At 25.1% G+C, this 17,941-nt stretch overlaps 1 protein-coding gene and 1 non-coding gene across 2 annotated transcripts; one reads left to right on the plus strand and one right to left on the minus strand.

Annotated features, from left to right (window-relative positions):
- Positions 1 to 104: 104 nt before the first annotated feature.
- Positions 105 to 8,991, minus strand: LOC132921368 (MD-2-related lipid-recognition protein). Its single transcript, XM_060984358.1, has 3 exons — positions 8,809 to 8,991; positions 8,590 to 8,706; positions 105 to 590 (listed from the first exon to the last, which is right to left on the minus strand). The coding sequence occupies exons 1-3, from the start codon at positions 8,897 to 8,899 to the stop codon at positions 325 to 327; spliced, it is 474 nt and encodes a 157-aa protein (XP_060840341.1). The 5' UTR covers positions 8,900 to 8,991; the 3' UTR covers positions 105 to 324.
- Positions 8,992 to 17,566: 8,575 nt separating this feature from the next.
- Trnas-cga (transfer RNA serine (anticodon CGA)) lies at positions 17,567 to 17,648 on the plus strand. The gene has a single exon. It is a non-coding gene; the product is annotated as a tRNA-Ser (tRNA).
- The last annotated feature ends 293 nt before the right edge of the window (positions 17,649 to 17,941 follow it).

Below are 17,941 nucleotides of genomic sequence, written 5' to 3' on the forward strand. Positions count from 1 at the left end.
GAGATGTACTTCATGGTCCTCAAACAGACGGACGTTTCATTTTTGTTTTATAATTACTCACCAAAAAATAGTCTATTAAATATTAAATAAAAATTACAATGATATATAATGCATAATTTTTATTATTATTATATGGCGATTATGTATATTAAATTATATAGGTACATGTGTAGCCGTGTGGGCAGCACTGCATATACGCATATTTTTTAAAGTTATATATATTTATATATTATTAAATTGTATAATGAATAATTATAATAATAGTATTTATATTCTATTCTATTATAGGTGTCAGTATATAGTTGCAAGTATTTTCCATTTCCTTTAAACAATCTTCATATCAAATTTAAAGCAGCATTCGTCTTTTTTATCGGCTTTGCGTCCGTTGTCCCAGAACTTCAATTTTACTGTGTAACTATTCTTAGGATAGTCTGTGGATATGAATAAATTGTACAGCCAATTCTGTTCGACGTTCATCAAGATGGGACAATCTGTGTATAAGCATGCGTTAGGGTCCATGTCCATAAATGGCATGTCCAATAAAAGAGTTTCAGCGTATAGTCTTGTTTGTGGTGTGTCAGAACCGAATTCTGAAATTAATTTAAAAATATTTTAATAAAAAAAATGTCAAAAGTACTTGAGACTGTTCAAATTATAAAAACTTAAAATGTTTCAAACAGGTATTACATTGATAAATAATTAATTTTATCTTAAACAAAAACAAGCTAAAACAAATTTTAAGTTTATATTGCACCATTAGGTTTAATAAATTATATTAGGTTTACCGCAGAAGAAACGTGGGCGATATGTTTTTATTTAATTTACAGATTAATACTATACTTGTTACTTATTATTTAAAAAAGTTACATTTTTTATGGGTGTTCAAAAAATACATTATGAAAGTAAAACAAATAAAATATAGAAAATATTCAATTATATTAATCCAATCAATACCATTTTAAGTACTGTAAATGTGTAAATCTTGTTATTTTTTTTTTTAATGAAATAAAATTATAATTATTCTCATAATTTAAAATGTATTATTTTTTTTTTTGAAAATTTCATTTAATATTTAATTGCATTGGACTTAAATAAATAACTTTATGTTAGTCTAAACCAATCATTTTGCCACTTTAGTTAGTACTTAGTTAGTAATTAATAATTGATAATATTCCAAATAATAGTTTATTTATTATTATTTATTTTGTTTGAAACGCGAAAGAAATAATTACTTTGTATTTACTTATATTCACTTATACTCTAATAGATTATAAGCCTATAGAAGTAATACATTATAAATTTATGACGTGTGAAGTTCCAAAAATACCTGTCATTTTCAATACGTCTACGTTCATATTGAAATATTATTTCAACTATTAGTATAAAAAAAGTGAGCATGCTATATATATATCTCAGGTACTATTGATTTTATATTAGCGATTTCATTATGTTTTTACTTTAAGATTTTTATCAAACTATATTTTGATATATTCTTAACAATTGATAAATCACATTACAATTACCACAATATATTGTTATTATTTTACTTACAGAAGCTAAATGTAAATGTGAATTATAATATTATATATAGATAATATTTAACTATTTAAACTATTTAGAGTTTGGGTATAATATTTTCAAATTTTAAATTTTAATAATCTATTAAGTAATAATAATAGGTAATTATATATACCTAACAATTTTTGCATACATCAAGCAGACAACTAACTCGATTAGGTATCCGAATTCGTTGTAGTATTTGTATTTGCATCCGGGGATACATTGAAGACGAGGAATGTCGGCGGATGTACGTATCATTATACAACCGTGTTCTATTATAACTATAAGTATGTTTCCTATTCATATGACTATTCAATGAAAACTGTGTCAGTATATATTTTCAGCTTTTTTCTTCTTATGAACACTGTTTATTATACACGACAATAATAAGTCATATTATATTTTAATTATTGATATTATAATTTTTTTAAGAAACTTTTTCAAAATAATAGTTTTATAATTAGGTAAAACTATTTTCTATTGCAGCTTTGTGAATATTTTTTTATGATGCAAATCCTAATCAAAATGTATGTCGACAATTTTATTTAGTTGTTTGCATTGATGCTATTATATTGGTATCTAAGGTTTAGCCCATCTTCGAATTCTTGAATTTCATTTGTTAAATTCTATTAATGTAGTATGAGTTTATTGATTAGTGTTTAGTTTTTTATTGATTGTATTTTAATGTGTTTATTAGAATATATAATGTGAGAAAAAGTTCTATAGAAAACAAATTTACAAATAAAAGTAATTTTTCGGTTATTACTTTGTGTAATTTATGTTGTAGTATACCTATATGTTTCTATTTTATTGAAACATAAATATTATCAACTTCTATATTATTGACTATTGTTATAGAAATTATTGAGACTTTCTATAGCCTTGTTTTTCTAATCTGTTATCAATCTATGAACAACGTATTAATATAAAAAATATTGTTTATTTGCTTAAATTAAATTAAGTAAAATATAATTTATTCATTTTCAATTAATTCAATTAAATAGATAATAAGAATGATTTGTAATGTATAAATAATAAATTATTTAAAAAGGAAATAATATTATCACTGCATGTTGCTCTGGGATAAATAAAACCGAGATGGGCAATCTGGGGTTTGAAAAAAAAACAAGTAAAAAAGGCAACAGTAGAAAACGCTCAAGTTTTCTTCCTGCTAGATGCTGCATGAAATATGTACAAAACTAAAATTCAAAATTTAGAACGAACCAACAACCAAATGGAGGGATTTAACATTTTAACCATCGATTTTCCAAATTTGTGAGCTAAAAATGTATAATCACCCTAAAGGCCTAAAGTCAGGCAATTCACCTGCAACGGATATAGTAATCATAGTGATGTAGCTTTCTTTTTTTCTTACGTGTTATCAATTATTGTAAGCACATATAAATGAATATGTGGTTATGATTTTAATATTATTAATAATGGGTTAGCCATCCCCAAAATTTGGTTCAATCTTATATCTAATATCTAAACCTTCCTTGAATCGTCAAAATTGGCCGAGTATTTTTTGTTTCAATAATCTTCATTCATAAACGATACAGTTTTTCCGTTTATATATTATAATGTGGTTATTACCGTGTCATTCATATACTAATACTCATATAACCCGTCTGAAATCCCAAATAATATTTGTGCAAAATTTAATATATATTTAGTCTAAAACTCAGTATCTTCTTAAGTATTAATAAGGTAAAATATAACTCGACCAATAATATTTGTATTAGCCGACCATCTCAAATAATCTATATATGAATGGTATCCGTTTTGCTTCAGTTGAAATATTTTTAATAACTGTTTGTTTAAATCATCAAGGTTTTTTTTAGTACCTATATAAACCTCAATTACACATTTTACCTCATAATATAATATAGCTGTTGCCTGTTACTCGATTTTACATTTAAATGACATCTAAATAATAAAATAGGTTTATTATAATACAGAAAATTATATAATAATTTTTTTATTTGTAACCGATGGCAATCTTATATTATATATATAAGAAAAGTTCATACATGAGTGAACCACTCTATATAAGTCACAATAGGAATCTATTTATAACTTTAATTGAAAATTGTTCAGTATAGTTTTTAAGTCAATATGACAAAGAAAGAAATATATTATTTTTATTTATTAGTATATATTCGATAATAATAATAATAAGTAGGTATATAAACACTTATTTGACAATACTAGGTTTATATGAGCATACATTTATATATATACAGATGAAATATATTGAATAGACTCTAATAGTCTACATTTCTATAATGTATGCTGATGTAAAGGGTTTACTAAATACCAATTGATATTTTTCTACAGTACTGATGTCTAATATACGTTGTATACATGTACAATGTATTATGTATATATTGTTATATTGATCAATATAGTAGTGGGCCAGAAGTATAGTATTTTTATAGATATTTTAATAGGCTTGAAAATATGACAGAAAGTTGGTTCTTTATAAGTTATTTTTATGTTTTTTTAAATTTAAAATATCGAAATTTTATAAGTAGAATATTTTTTGATTTGCAGTAAATCAAAGAAATAACAATTTTTTTTAGAACTATTTTAATAATTATTTTGTTATTCAAAAACTATTAATCGTACAATCTTGACATTTTTACTATTATTTACATTATTATTTTCTATAAACAATGAAATTTAAAAAATATTTAGATTAATTTAAAACTACTTTATTACAAATACATTTACACTGCTCTACTTTACATTGGTTTTGACTATTGACATATAAGTTAATAAAAATAGTACACAAATTAATGATATAGATATAATATTATAGTAATAATTAATAATACGTAAAAATATGTAATATTTTAGACATAATTTAGTTCAATATACTATTGGTATTACACTTACTTACTCGTACTATAGAATTATAGAATGATAATTGACTCAAAATAGAGTTTGATACACTGTATCCAATCAGAAAATAATTTTTTCTATGTAAAGATTAAACATTGAAAACAAATTCAAGTTTTAAAATATGAATTATACAGTGCGATATACTAAATTCCGACTTACGAGGTACCTATGCTCGAAACCAACTTTACAACAGAGATGCAAAATGACTGTACACAACATAAGATTTTTTTATATAAGCAGTAACTTAAGATATTTTAGGATAAAATCGAATAAAATCAATACCTAAATCACTTTAGTTGTTTAATATTTGAGATATTATTTAATAAATTATATTTGTTTAAGTATATCAATTAAAATCCATTTATATTTATTTAATTTTCAATAACTATCTAATCTATGAGTATATGTTTAATAATTGATCAATTTATTTGTGATTTAGATATAAAATCATTCTAGATGATCGACTCATAAACTAATTAATGGGCTAATTGCTAATAAATTGAATTCAAGTAGGTACCTACCTATTTATTGTTAATTCTTAAAAAATATCGATATTTGATAATACTTCATTATCTAAAAAATTTCTGGGCTCTGAGTAAACAAAAAAATAATTTAGTGTTAATTTTTAGATATTTTAAGATATCGAATATCGAATCAATTTATTGAACTTTTTAACAAATAAGTATACACATTTTAACACAATAAATACATTTAATATAATGTGTTTTTTTTTTAAATAACGACACTTATAATAATATGGTAAAACTGAAAAGACTTAAGTTATTTGCTCTGTCTTTATTTATAATTAGCTTAACAATAGCTTAAACGCACTTATGTTTTTATAGTGCAATTTTTTATGTCTAAATATTAATGTTCAATGTTACAATAAACTCAACTCTTTATTTGTTCCATTAAATTTTCCATTAAAGTATTAAATTCTTTGCCTTATATCAACATGAGATATCAATAACTTTAATATAGTTAAGAGTTAAATATTTAAAAAAAAATGCGTATGTGGTAAATATACGTCAATATATAATAAATTTTAATTAACTAAATTTCTAACTTTACTACGTTTAATAACGTTTATTTACTTCAAACTTTATCATCACCGAAGCAGATTCACGACAAAGTGGACCTCGTCGTTAAATCGTGATGAGTTTATCTCTATCCATACAAGCTCAAAAGTCTAAGTACTTTTTAAATTAATTAAGAGAAATAAAAATAATAAAATGACGGGAAAACGGGAACTTCCTTACAAAACCTTGTTTTGTAAAATTAATTTGGTTTTTTTGTTGCTACTGAAAAATGAATAACTACAATTTGATAGAATATTAAAATAATATTAGAATTTACTAGACGTGAAATTATTTTAAGAATATATTGGATTTTTGTATGTTATTTAAAGGTTTTTTAAATTAAAATTATTGTTTTTGTTTTATTTCGATATTCGATTTATATATAATAGTTATTAGTTTTTATTTTTATGTTAGAAAAGTTTGACAATTTAATAGGTACAACATTTTTCATCAATAGTTATTATTGCCATTAAAAAATATGGAAAATATTTAACCGACATTTTGTATATTATGTACATTTAAATTTCAAATTTTGACGAAATTTAATAATTTAATTATTTTAGTTTTTATTTGTTGTAATAATTTAGTAACTATTAATCGTTGCAGGGACTTGAAACTTTTTGTCATTATACGCATATCGTTATTAGAAAGCACAATGCAGAGACATTTTCTTAAATATTTTAACAGATTTTAAACTTATTTTAATTGATATTTATGTCGCAAAATTATTCATGTTCGTAATTCTATTGGTTTATAAGTAAACATAATAAATAATAATAATATTAGGTATTTTATATGTACCTATATATGAAATAATTATAAAATAATATAACAGTTTTTTGAATAATTTTGAGTATTGTGTAAATTAATATAATCAATGAAATTAAGAAGATATACAATATCCATAGTTGATAGACTATCTCCACTCAGAATCATTTTTCGTATACATCTCTACAACCATACAAGTATATCATTTAATTCATATTGAACACTTTGAATCACAGTAATCTTCTCTACACTTTAAGTTTACCCACTAGTCCAATTTTTTATAATTATATTTTGTATTAAATCATAAAAATTATTACCTATGGATTTTACAGTTTTATAGGTACAAGTATACAATGAAAATAGGAATTATATCAACATATACAAATGACTAAAAGTAAACGATAAGAGAACAAGAATAATTTTTATCTAAAACATTAGTTATATACTTATATTTCATTCAAATGTATAAATATTTTATAAATTTTGTACTTAAAATAAAATATTTGATTAAACAATAATGTATTTATAACTTATGTAGTTACTAATACCTAGCTACATTTAGATTTTTGAGTCATTTCAAATTATTTGAATAAAAATATATAGAATACCTGAATACGGATAGTACGTGTATAGTCATAGACATATTTGAAAATGGAAGAATGCTTATAACAGTTATAACTTATTAAGAAACAAATTATAAATATTTGTAATTGAATTTGTAATATGCATGTAGTATTAAACTCATATTAATAGCAATAACTATCCATATTTACGGGTATAAAACCTATATTTATACCTATAGGTATAATGATTTGTATAAATATAACAATCATGTAAATAACTAAGAAAATTCTGTCTACTAGTTTCTTTTTTTTTTTTTAAATAAATATAATTTAAATTAATAGTTGTAAATGATAAATAATTGGAATCATAATTTTTTCGATAGTAGTCTAATAATTTTCTTCAAACAGTTTATTATATTATAAATGTACACAAAGAATGGTAGGGATGATAAACATCATATAGACTAGATGATACACTATGAAGAAAATTAAATAATTCAGACTGTGATGGTTATATTATTTTATTTCACTAAGTGTGTTCCTATATATATTAAATATATATAAAGCGTTAGATATTTTTCAATTCCAACGTTGTCGGATTTTAAAATGTCGAATAGAAGTATTTAAATGAAATTGGTATAAATGATTTGGAATCATAAAAAATAATTAGATTAAACTATTGACCAATGCAACAAAAATAATATTACATAAACATGTAATAAATTAATGGCTTTAAGAAACACTTAACAATTTATTGATTTTAATTAATCTTTTTTTTTTTTAGTTTTATTAATTGTAGAAATTACTTAAATTTGTTTTATTTATATTTACATACATAGGTATTAAGATTGTTACTATTATTAAATTATAGTACTTGTACCTATGCAATATTATATTAATTATTTTGGGGTAAATATTTTCATTGTATATTTGTATATTATATTGTAAATTGGAATTCATTTCTGTAAATAAATATTATTATTATTTTTATGGTAGGACACTGCAATTTATAAGGTAAGTACTATATTATATTTTAATATAGTTTATTATACTATGGTTGAATGTTATAGCCTATAGGTATTTACGATGATAAATAAAAATTAAGAATTCTTATGTATACGAGTTATATTATTGTAACTTATTATTCACCTTTTACAATATTTGTAAATTTACATTCAATTGATCAATCAGGTTATTAAAACAAGCTGAGAGGCAGCTATATTATAAAGATTTTTTTTAATAATACGTATGTGATAATTTAATATTCACTCTATATTAATTTTTGTTTTGATTTGAAATTCAACTTCAATTTATTTACGTTTATTTTGAAAATAAAACAATGAAGTTTTGAATATTTTGTATTTATTATTTATATTTTCTATGGATAATATTAAAAATATTTTGATAAAAATTGTATACTTGCCACTGCATTAGAAGACCTACGTTATTCTCTTAGAATAGGGTCATTTACTTTTGTTATAAATATGCGTTCAATGTATTATTTGCATTGTGCACGGTGCATGGTGAATGCACCGTTGATTTCGGCGATCAACCATATACGTAAGTGTTTCCTGCCTTCCTGGTGTTTTATATACATATTATTATGTATACTAATCTAAGTACCTCCTACGTACCTACCTACATAATATTATGTCAATTTTTTGCTGTTTCTTATTATTGTGTTGTAGGGTTCTTTAAAGAATATTTATACATACTAGGTTTATATTTAAATACGATAGATGCGTTAATGCCTTGTGGTAATTCACATGGTTGGTTGTCTAAAGCTTCGGGACATGGATCAATAAACACATCATATACTTCACATCTAGTATCTAAAATGAAGAAAAAAACAGTAATTTATCAAAAATAAAATAAGATTTAGTCGGCATAATTGTATAATTTATAACTAATGCAAGTATCAATGCAATACTCACTCCGACACATGCGAAAGTTGTGGATTTCTTCGGCATTCGCTGCACTTGCAGCAAGAATTAATCCTACTACAGTTAACACAAAAATCACCATTGTGTTTCGGAATTAGTAACGTACACTAATGACTAGCACGAAAAAACTTTGAATTTAGTGCAAGTGGTTTGGTACTATTTATCATACTGTGATAACCCATGGTGAGGTTATCGTTTATAAATTATAGAGCACAATTTTTTGTATTAAAAAAGTGGGGGGATATCCAATGTATATATATAAATATATAGTTATACACACTATGAAGTATGTATAAATAGTGTATACATGTTAATACTGGTTAAATGTATCAAATTAAACGGTGCATACTGCATAAATATTTAAAGACACTATAATAATATATGGCAGCGATTGTCACTATAGGATTTTAGAAATGGCCAAATAATAATTTTGAAAATTACTTGCAGAACACATATATTTTTAATGGTAATGATTAAAAATATTAAATTTTATGAATTTATAATTATTATGTCGCAAAAAATTCATAGTTCATAAAAATTATTAAATTTATTAGAATGATATTAGTATGTATTTATAACAGCATTAAATTGATATTGATTTTTTATTTAAAGTTTTTTTGATGTTGATAGACGTTATTTTCTGTTTCTTTAGTCATTTTATTTATTTCCTCGGTTGATTTTGATGTTGACAACTGCAGTAAATCATACAAATGTACATCATCCCTCAAACGATTTCTATATCGTTTTTGATAAATATTAATTTGCTAAAAGTGGCTTTGCACAAGTATGTTGAATGTTAAAATTGCTAAAAAATTAAAATTCCAAAAATTTGTCTATTAGGTACGTTATTTATTTCATTAAAAATATCTATTAATGTTATCTTCTGTTGTAAGTCTATTAATTCGCTTTTCAGCATTGCAATTAAAAATATTAATTTTAAAACCACAGATTTTCAAGACAACGAAATGTACTACGAAAGTGTTTTATATCATTGAAACGACTGTTAATTTCTTTTTTTATAGTGTCCAGTAGATCAAGAAATTGAAGATTAAGAGTTTAATTGTCAGTTTTGTTAGAAAATACGTTATTTTGTAGTTAAATCGAATTTGAGAAAACTTGAAAAATCATTATCTGATACTTCTTCATTATTTTGAGTTTTACTTTAAATGCAAAAACCTTATTGATCATGTGCGTGATAAGTTTATTTTCTCCTTACAAATTAGTTTGAAGTATATTTAAACTTTGAGTTACATTTGCAAGAAATGCAAGTTTGTACTAGAATTTTAAAGTTTTAATTTCTGGAAATTCAGTTTTTTGTTCGTGAATAAATAAATACATATTTTCACAAAAAAACAAAATTCGTTCCTAGACTTAACATTTGCTTAGCCATTACACTTCAGTATATATCATAATATACCACTATATTGAGAATTTAGCTACGAAAGAATTTCTTTAAATTTTCGGTGGTTTAAATCTTTGGCATTGTTCAAAGCAACAATTTGAATTATATTTTCTATGACAATGCTAAAATCATTTGGAAACTTTACATCGAAATTTATTAATTTTATTTTTTATAAGAGAAATAAAACCAGAATTATTTCCAATTTTTGAAAGACACCAGAGAAATTAAAATTTGTCAATTTATTCTATATATTTTTCAAAAAATGTAGATATTGTTTTAAAATAATCCATGCCACGAGTTTAATATTATTATATTTTAAACAAAATCTAATGACAAATTTAATTGAGAAGTAGAGCTAATGTTTACGAACCAATCTAATTCTAAAGAAAAAAATTGACAGTCTACTAATTCGATTTATTGAATTGAATACTTGATTTCAAAGATGTTCAATCATACGAATATATGTAGTTATGTATAGTGTCAGATAACTACAGATTTGAAATTTAGTCATGTATTTCTTTAAAATTAGAAAATATATTTTAGTATTTACAACATTTTCAATACAATCTTTTAAAAGCTCAGCATCCGAAAATGGTTTCATATGTTTGGCTATCAAATGTGTTACTTCGTAAGATACTTTGTTGCAAGTTCATTTTTATTAGAAAACCGTAACATGAATTGTTTTTCAGAAAAACTTCCTTTTTTTCATTCCATTATTTTTCTTTCTTTAGATGGGAGAGGGTAAGTTTTAGAAAATTCAGTGTGTTGAGACGTTGAGTTATATAGTGATGATTACTATTAATGATATGGATTAAATAATAATCTTTAAATTCATTATCGTACCTACACATATAGGTAACCAATGATTCAATAACAATAAAAACGATAAAATAAGCAAAAATAATTATAGATAAGATAAATATAAGTTATTGCATATAACATTACACTGAAACCAAAAAAATACGTATTTTATTTTATTTACTCTATTTAGGGGTGTTGACCAGTTGCCTTCAACGGCTGTTTTTGGCATTTTAATAATTAACCAGTTGCCCTCAAACTAATGTACCAGTTGCCCTCATATATTATTATATACTGTAAAATAGAGGAGGTAAATATCTAAATAATAATCATAGTATATAAAAATGGTAGTAATTGTATTAATAATAATAGCTCACCTGGTACAAAGAAAGTATTTTACCAGAGTGTGTAATTTTAGACGCGTTTAAGTATATTTATTATTCTATTGTACCTATTCATATTATTTTTATAAATTTTACCTATCATTTTATACTATTTTTTTATGTTATAATTTACATTACCTACTTATCTTTATAATATATATATAATTGTAAATATTTATGTTTTTTTATCATTTTATACTATTTTACCTATTCTGACAAATTACATTATTCCACTTATAATTATTGTATTTATCCTTTAATTACCTATAAGTATTATTATTACTTACATATTTACCTCTTCTATTTTATGGATTGGTATTATAATCATCTATACTTACCTATAACAATATGTGAGGACAACTAGTACATTTTATTTTAGGTAGTTTGGGGGGGGGGGCATTGGTATAAAAAAAGGTACTTTTGAAGGCAACTGGTACCCGCCCTTATTCAGTTTTGAATTTTAGAATTTACAACAATTTAGTTTTATTGCGGGCTGCACAAAATTTGTTCAAACGCCACATGTGGCCCGCAGGCCACATAAAGTAGGTACCTAACGTTTTAACCTATATCCTATACCAGGGGTGGTCAACTTTAATAGACTTGTGATCGACCTCCGAGATTTTCTAGGTTGTCGCGATCGACCAAAAAAAAAAAAAGGTTTTCAATAAACAAAAAATATATTATATGTTCATTGTTCACGCGTGTTACACTTCTTTTAATCGATAGTTGTGTATAATCCCGTTTTTAATAGTTATTTATTGTTTTTTTCTAAATATAATTTTTATATTCGTAGGATATACAAAGATATAGGTATAATTTGACTAATAAAAAATATTTTAATTGTTTACTGAAAAAAATTCAAAAATTTAAGAAAATGCGAAAGCGAAAGGGTGTCGCGATCGTCTGGTTGGCCACCCCTGTTCTATATTATAGGTAGTAGATACCAACGTATCGTACACTAATTTGGATATAAATACGTAAGTACGTTAGTAAATAAATATATTATGCCCACCTGTTTAGGATTTAGAATTTATTTAGAAGGCATATCCAGTAATATATAATATATGGTATATACATATAATATATAGTGTACAAATTATATTATATATTTATTATAAATAAGTCGTATATTATCTTGCAGAATACTTATTTTAGAAAACACATAAGTTTGTCAATTTAATCAAAATATTAAAACACGAATATCTAGTCAATAGTAATTTAATAGCTATTGTCGATATGGAAAAATAAAATACTACATTTTATCGGTTTGAATCATTTTTTTCATTATTAATTGTAGTGATTTTGACACAGGTTCGATTGTTTTTAATCAATAGACAATAACAAAATTGTCAAAATTGTATCAACCTGTTATGCATTATTTAAAAAAAATCAAGCTTATTCATCTTCACCTAGTAAAATCACTTAGTAATAGTTACATTTTATTGAATAGATTTTTAAATTCGTTCTCCGATTACCAAGAAATTCTCTTATACATACGAAAGATTCACAATCACAACCATTTAAAATTAAAAAAAATAATTTTATTAATTTTATGATTTCTTACATACTAGAAATATAGGTACTTATAACATCTTTTTAATATGGTCTTGAAAAGTATAACTTTTCATTTTATCTATAAAGATAAATATTTTAAATGTTGAAATAGTAATTAGTAATTACTTACAACATATACAATTATATTTATTTAAGCATAATGTTTTTTTCTGAAATCGTTTTATTTACGAATTGCATAATAAAAATAATATATAGAACTTTATTATGAGTCATTTATAACAACTAAAAATTGTTATTAAATTATAAGAGGGTATCCTTATCTATTTATAATTTTATCCACTGCACATGCACTCATCTAAAAATGTTTTAATCTTTTCCTAATAGGTTGTCAAAAGTTTAAAATATATGTTTTATCTTGGCGTTTACCACTCAATCACTGTATATAAGAACACTTTCAGGTCATAGTTTTTACTATATTTAATGATTCCGTTTAGTTATGACTTATTATGACTTATGAGTTAGGTATAACTTATGCTCATTAAAAATGAATATTATATAGTACCTAGATACTTCGCATGACGTTTAATTTACTCTATATGTTCGATATATAAGGAAAATTTTTAAATAGACTTATGCATTAAAAAGAATTTATTATTTTTATTTTTAGGTAATTAATATAACCATTTGTTATAGTTATTATTTAGATGTGTATCGACGTATCGTAACGATATATTTGCGTTGTATAGGTAAGTAAATTTATAATAATTGCTTTTCAATAAGTTTTTTTTATAGTTATATTCATATCTGTACCTATACGGAAATATATAATAAAAAAATGTATCAACATTTGTTTTTATTCATTTAAAAGATATTGCGTCACAATTTACTCTTATAGCGTCTTGAAGGAATACCCTACATGGAAATGCAGTTTTTGATTTAGTGAATTGGTATGAATAATAGTCTAATATGGAATTTCTTTCTTTCAAGAAAAAAAAATGAATAGCTTCTTTGTGTATGTACTGTCATTATTTTAAGATCTTTACGGAGTGTATATTTGAAATAAAGGGAAGTGTATTGGTTAATTTTCTAAAAATCAATACTTTGAAAAGTCTGAATTTTATTTTATTGAGCTTTCCTAATACTTCTCCTTATTTCCATAAATTAATTCCAAATTCGGATATTAAAAAAATTTTGACTTAGTGGCGTAGCCAGGGGAGAGCTGGGGGGGGGGCTGCAGCCCTCCCTATAAAATATTAAGAAAATTTAAAAATTATTTCAATTTTGAATGGTCTATAAAAATCGCAACAAAAATCTTAAATTGTGTTTATATACTAGAGATGTTCCAGGTAGATAATTTGTTATAAACCTACTGTACTGAGTACTGGCCGAGTAAAATTTTTAATACTAACCGAGTACCGAATACTGACCGAGTAAAATTTTTTTTTTTAAACACTTGGTATTGACTATTGGGTATTTAATAAATAATAGTTAATAATTATTAGTTAAGCAATTATAATATACTACTTAGCCAACCATAGAAAGAAACACTATTGAGTATTAATAGTATTAACATAAAATATAAAAAATAAAACAAATAAAATTATAATAGGTATTATTAGGTACCCCGTCAGTAATTAATAATATTATTATAATACAATAAAAAATATATTTTAAAATTTATTTATATTATGGTGAACAAATAAAAGTTGTTCAGCATTCTGAGGCTAGATTATTACCTAATAATTTATTAACCTGTCATTTCTGACATGTACATAGGTAGCTTGCTCGCAGTTGTATTTTCCCCAAATTCATAGTGCCTCATAATAGGAAATAATTAAAAATAGATTTATCGATAAACAGCCACTTTGCTACTATTCCAATAAGGAAAAATATTGCATTGCGAAAATTAGTTGTGTCGTACTGTCGTGTGAGCGAATCTTTTTACGGAGTCTACCGAGTAAGAGCCGGGTAAAAATGTAGGTATTACGCCGGTACCGAGCAAGGACCGGGTAAAAATGAAGGTATTACGCCGGGTACCGAGTAAATGCCGGGTAAAAATTTAGCATTACGACGGGTACTGGGTAAGAACCGAGTCTTAAATATGATATCGAGTACCTACTCGGCCATCGAGTAATTGCCGGGTACTCGGAACATCTCTAGTTTATACCATATTTTCAGGAAAGTATTGCTAAAAATATTTTGGGCAAAATATGTAATATCTCTAGGTAAATAATCAAAAAAAGGTGGGCAAGTGGATATCGCTCTGCTGTATAGTAGACACGGAAATCCGATGAGTAGGTCACTATAAAGAATGTGTGAAATTTGAATGCAATGACAGGTATCATTGTATACCTACGAAAACGGTTATGAAAGGAGATGATTTGTAAGTCTAGGATAATATTAGTAGGATATATTATATTATTACCTATATATTTAAATATATGTAATATGTATATCGTTATTTTATTCGATTTCGTACGCTCATAAATTTTTTTTTATATTGACGCTGGAGTTTTTTTTTACTGTTATTTGAAGAAAAAATTATGGAGAACTTTGCATTGAGTTTTTTAACCTTAGATATAAATCACAAAAATTGTATGAATTTCAAACTTCAAAATTCCTTGCAAATTTTCGCGATTTTGACATATTTTGTAAACATTTGAACTTTTAATGCTTATAAACAAGAATTGTGACTAACGATTTTTGATTTTTTTTTTACTACATTAAGAACAACTTATAAATTATAATAAACCTTGTATTAAATTTTAAAGATTTTTTGGAAAGCCAAATTTTTATTAAAATTTTACTATCACAAATGTACATGTACTACAGTAAAACTTCAAGTTTCTTCTGTTATCTTTTATTAGTATATAGTATATAAGTACTATAGTTTATAAGTATATTTGTTTCTAAATGTGCAAAAAAAGCATATTTAATTTGAATATAATAGTCAAACTTAAAATAATATAACTTAAGTTTAAAAACTCTTTAAAGTAATTAATACTATTTTATATATTAATAATGATACACAATTTCTTTATTTACTTACATATTTTTAACATTATTGTATGGCCCCCGAGTAGCACCCCCCCCTTGTAAATGACTAATAACGCTAAAGGTGGGCATAATATACTTATTGTGTATTATTTATCATATCTAAATTTCGTATACAATACGTCGGTACAGTTTAAACGTAATTAATTAATATCAGAGCCGTGTCATCATAATTTGGCGCCCGGGGTAAAATTGAAAATATTCGCTCCCCTTCATTAACTAACCTAACTTTTTGGCGCCTCCTTAAAACTTGTATAAGGGGGGCCCCCATGACCCTCCTACAACACAGGTTTGATTAATAAAAACTACGATGATTTATAATAGTTCCTTTATGGAGAGGGGTTTAATTAAATATATGCTTGTAGCCTTGTAGGTAGGGTTTTAAAATTTCATGAAATATTTAATTTCAATTAAAATAAAATATAAATTATTATATCTTTAAGTTTATAATCACGTCAACTTGCAAGTGAAATATTTCAAATTTAAAACCTTACTTGTAGGTATGTAATATTATATATTATATTTCGCACTACGCCACTATTCATAATAAAATATAATTTTATAAAATAAATTCCAGTCGTCTCGATTTTTTCATCTATTACTTAATCAACAGTAATTTCAACTTCCCTATGAATGTTTAACCTGGCCAATCCCTTTAATCTTTTCTAAAACAAAAAATTATTACGATTTAAATCTTCTTCGTAAAATTCAGTTAATTTTTTTAATTCTTCTTTTGTAGAATTTTTGTCATTAATTTTTATACTTATTATAGTAATAAGTTATTAGGTATTTAACTATACTGTAGGAACATGTATCTGTTTTTTTTTGCTTTAGGAGAGGGTACAGTACCTACTCCTGAGCCCCCTGTGAATATGCTACTACTATAGTCTATAAGTGTTAAAGCGGTCCCACTATATGGTTCACAGGCCGCATGTTGCCTTTTAACAAATTTTGTGCGGCTCACATTAAAACTGAATTTTATATTCTAAAATTCGACTTTCTACACTTTAAGAATAAATAAAATAAAATATTTATTTTTCGTCTTATTATAGGTACCTAAGCAAAAGTGACGTGCTCAGCTGTTTTGAAAGTGGGAGGAGGGATATGCATTTTTGACTTGTCATAGACCCTTAATTTTTTTTATGTAGATAATATATTATTACAAACAAATCCAAAGGCGGGATATGACACTCTGTCACCCTGATCCCCCCCTCGTGAGCACGCCACTGGTAAGCAATATCTTTAATTTATTTTATCTTATTATTCGTATATCTTAAACATGAGCAAGGAACTTGTAGATTAAATTGTTTCACTGTATGGTGACCCACAAGTAATTTTCAAAATTTATAATTGCCTCTTTCCTAAATCCTAGCGGGGATTGTTGGGTTAATGGAACACACATTTTTTTCGAAGCGTTGTGATGTTACATTTTAATCCCGATTAAATTATGTTTTTTTTAATATCATGCATAAATCATTTATTGTAGTTAATTCATAATTGTAAATTTGTCATATTATTTGTATTATAATATTAGCATCGGTATTGTATAATCGCTCCCGCGCTTAAATAACGACGATTATCGACCTTGCCAACACGAGCTGCGGTGTCCGAGTGGTTAAGGAGTTGGACTCGAAATCCAATGGGCTCTGCCCGCACAGGTTCGAATCCTGTCCGCAGCGATACGAAACTTTTTGTCGGTTTTCTCGAACTTTCTTCTCGTTAACCGATACACAGCGATCTGTTTGTGTCACACGATTACCTAAGAAACGTCTCGTCAGCTTTACGGTGGATCTTTGTACTCATATGAGGGAAATTGTGTACCGATTTTGTTGATTTTTTTTGTGACGCGTCACTCCTACAACAAAAACTATACCACAGGCATCGTACAATAATTTCTCAATTAGTTTTGCATTGGGACAATGGCCACACTGTAAATTTTGCTGCCGCCGGTTGCCATGAGTTACACCTATAG

Source organism: Rhopalosiphum padi, chromosome 2 (genome assembly GCF_020882245.1).
Source record: "Rhopalosiphum padi isolate XX-2018 chromosome 2, ASM2088224v1, whole genome shotgun sequence".
In the NCBI taxonomy this organism is placed as follows: Eukaryota; Metazoa; Arthropoda; class Insecta; order Hemiptera; family Aphididae; genus Rhopalosiphum; species Rhopalosiphum padi.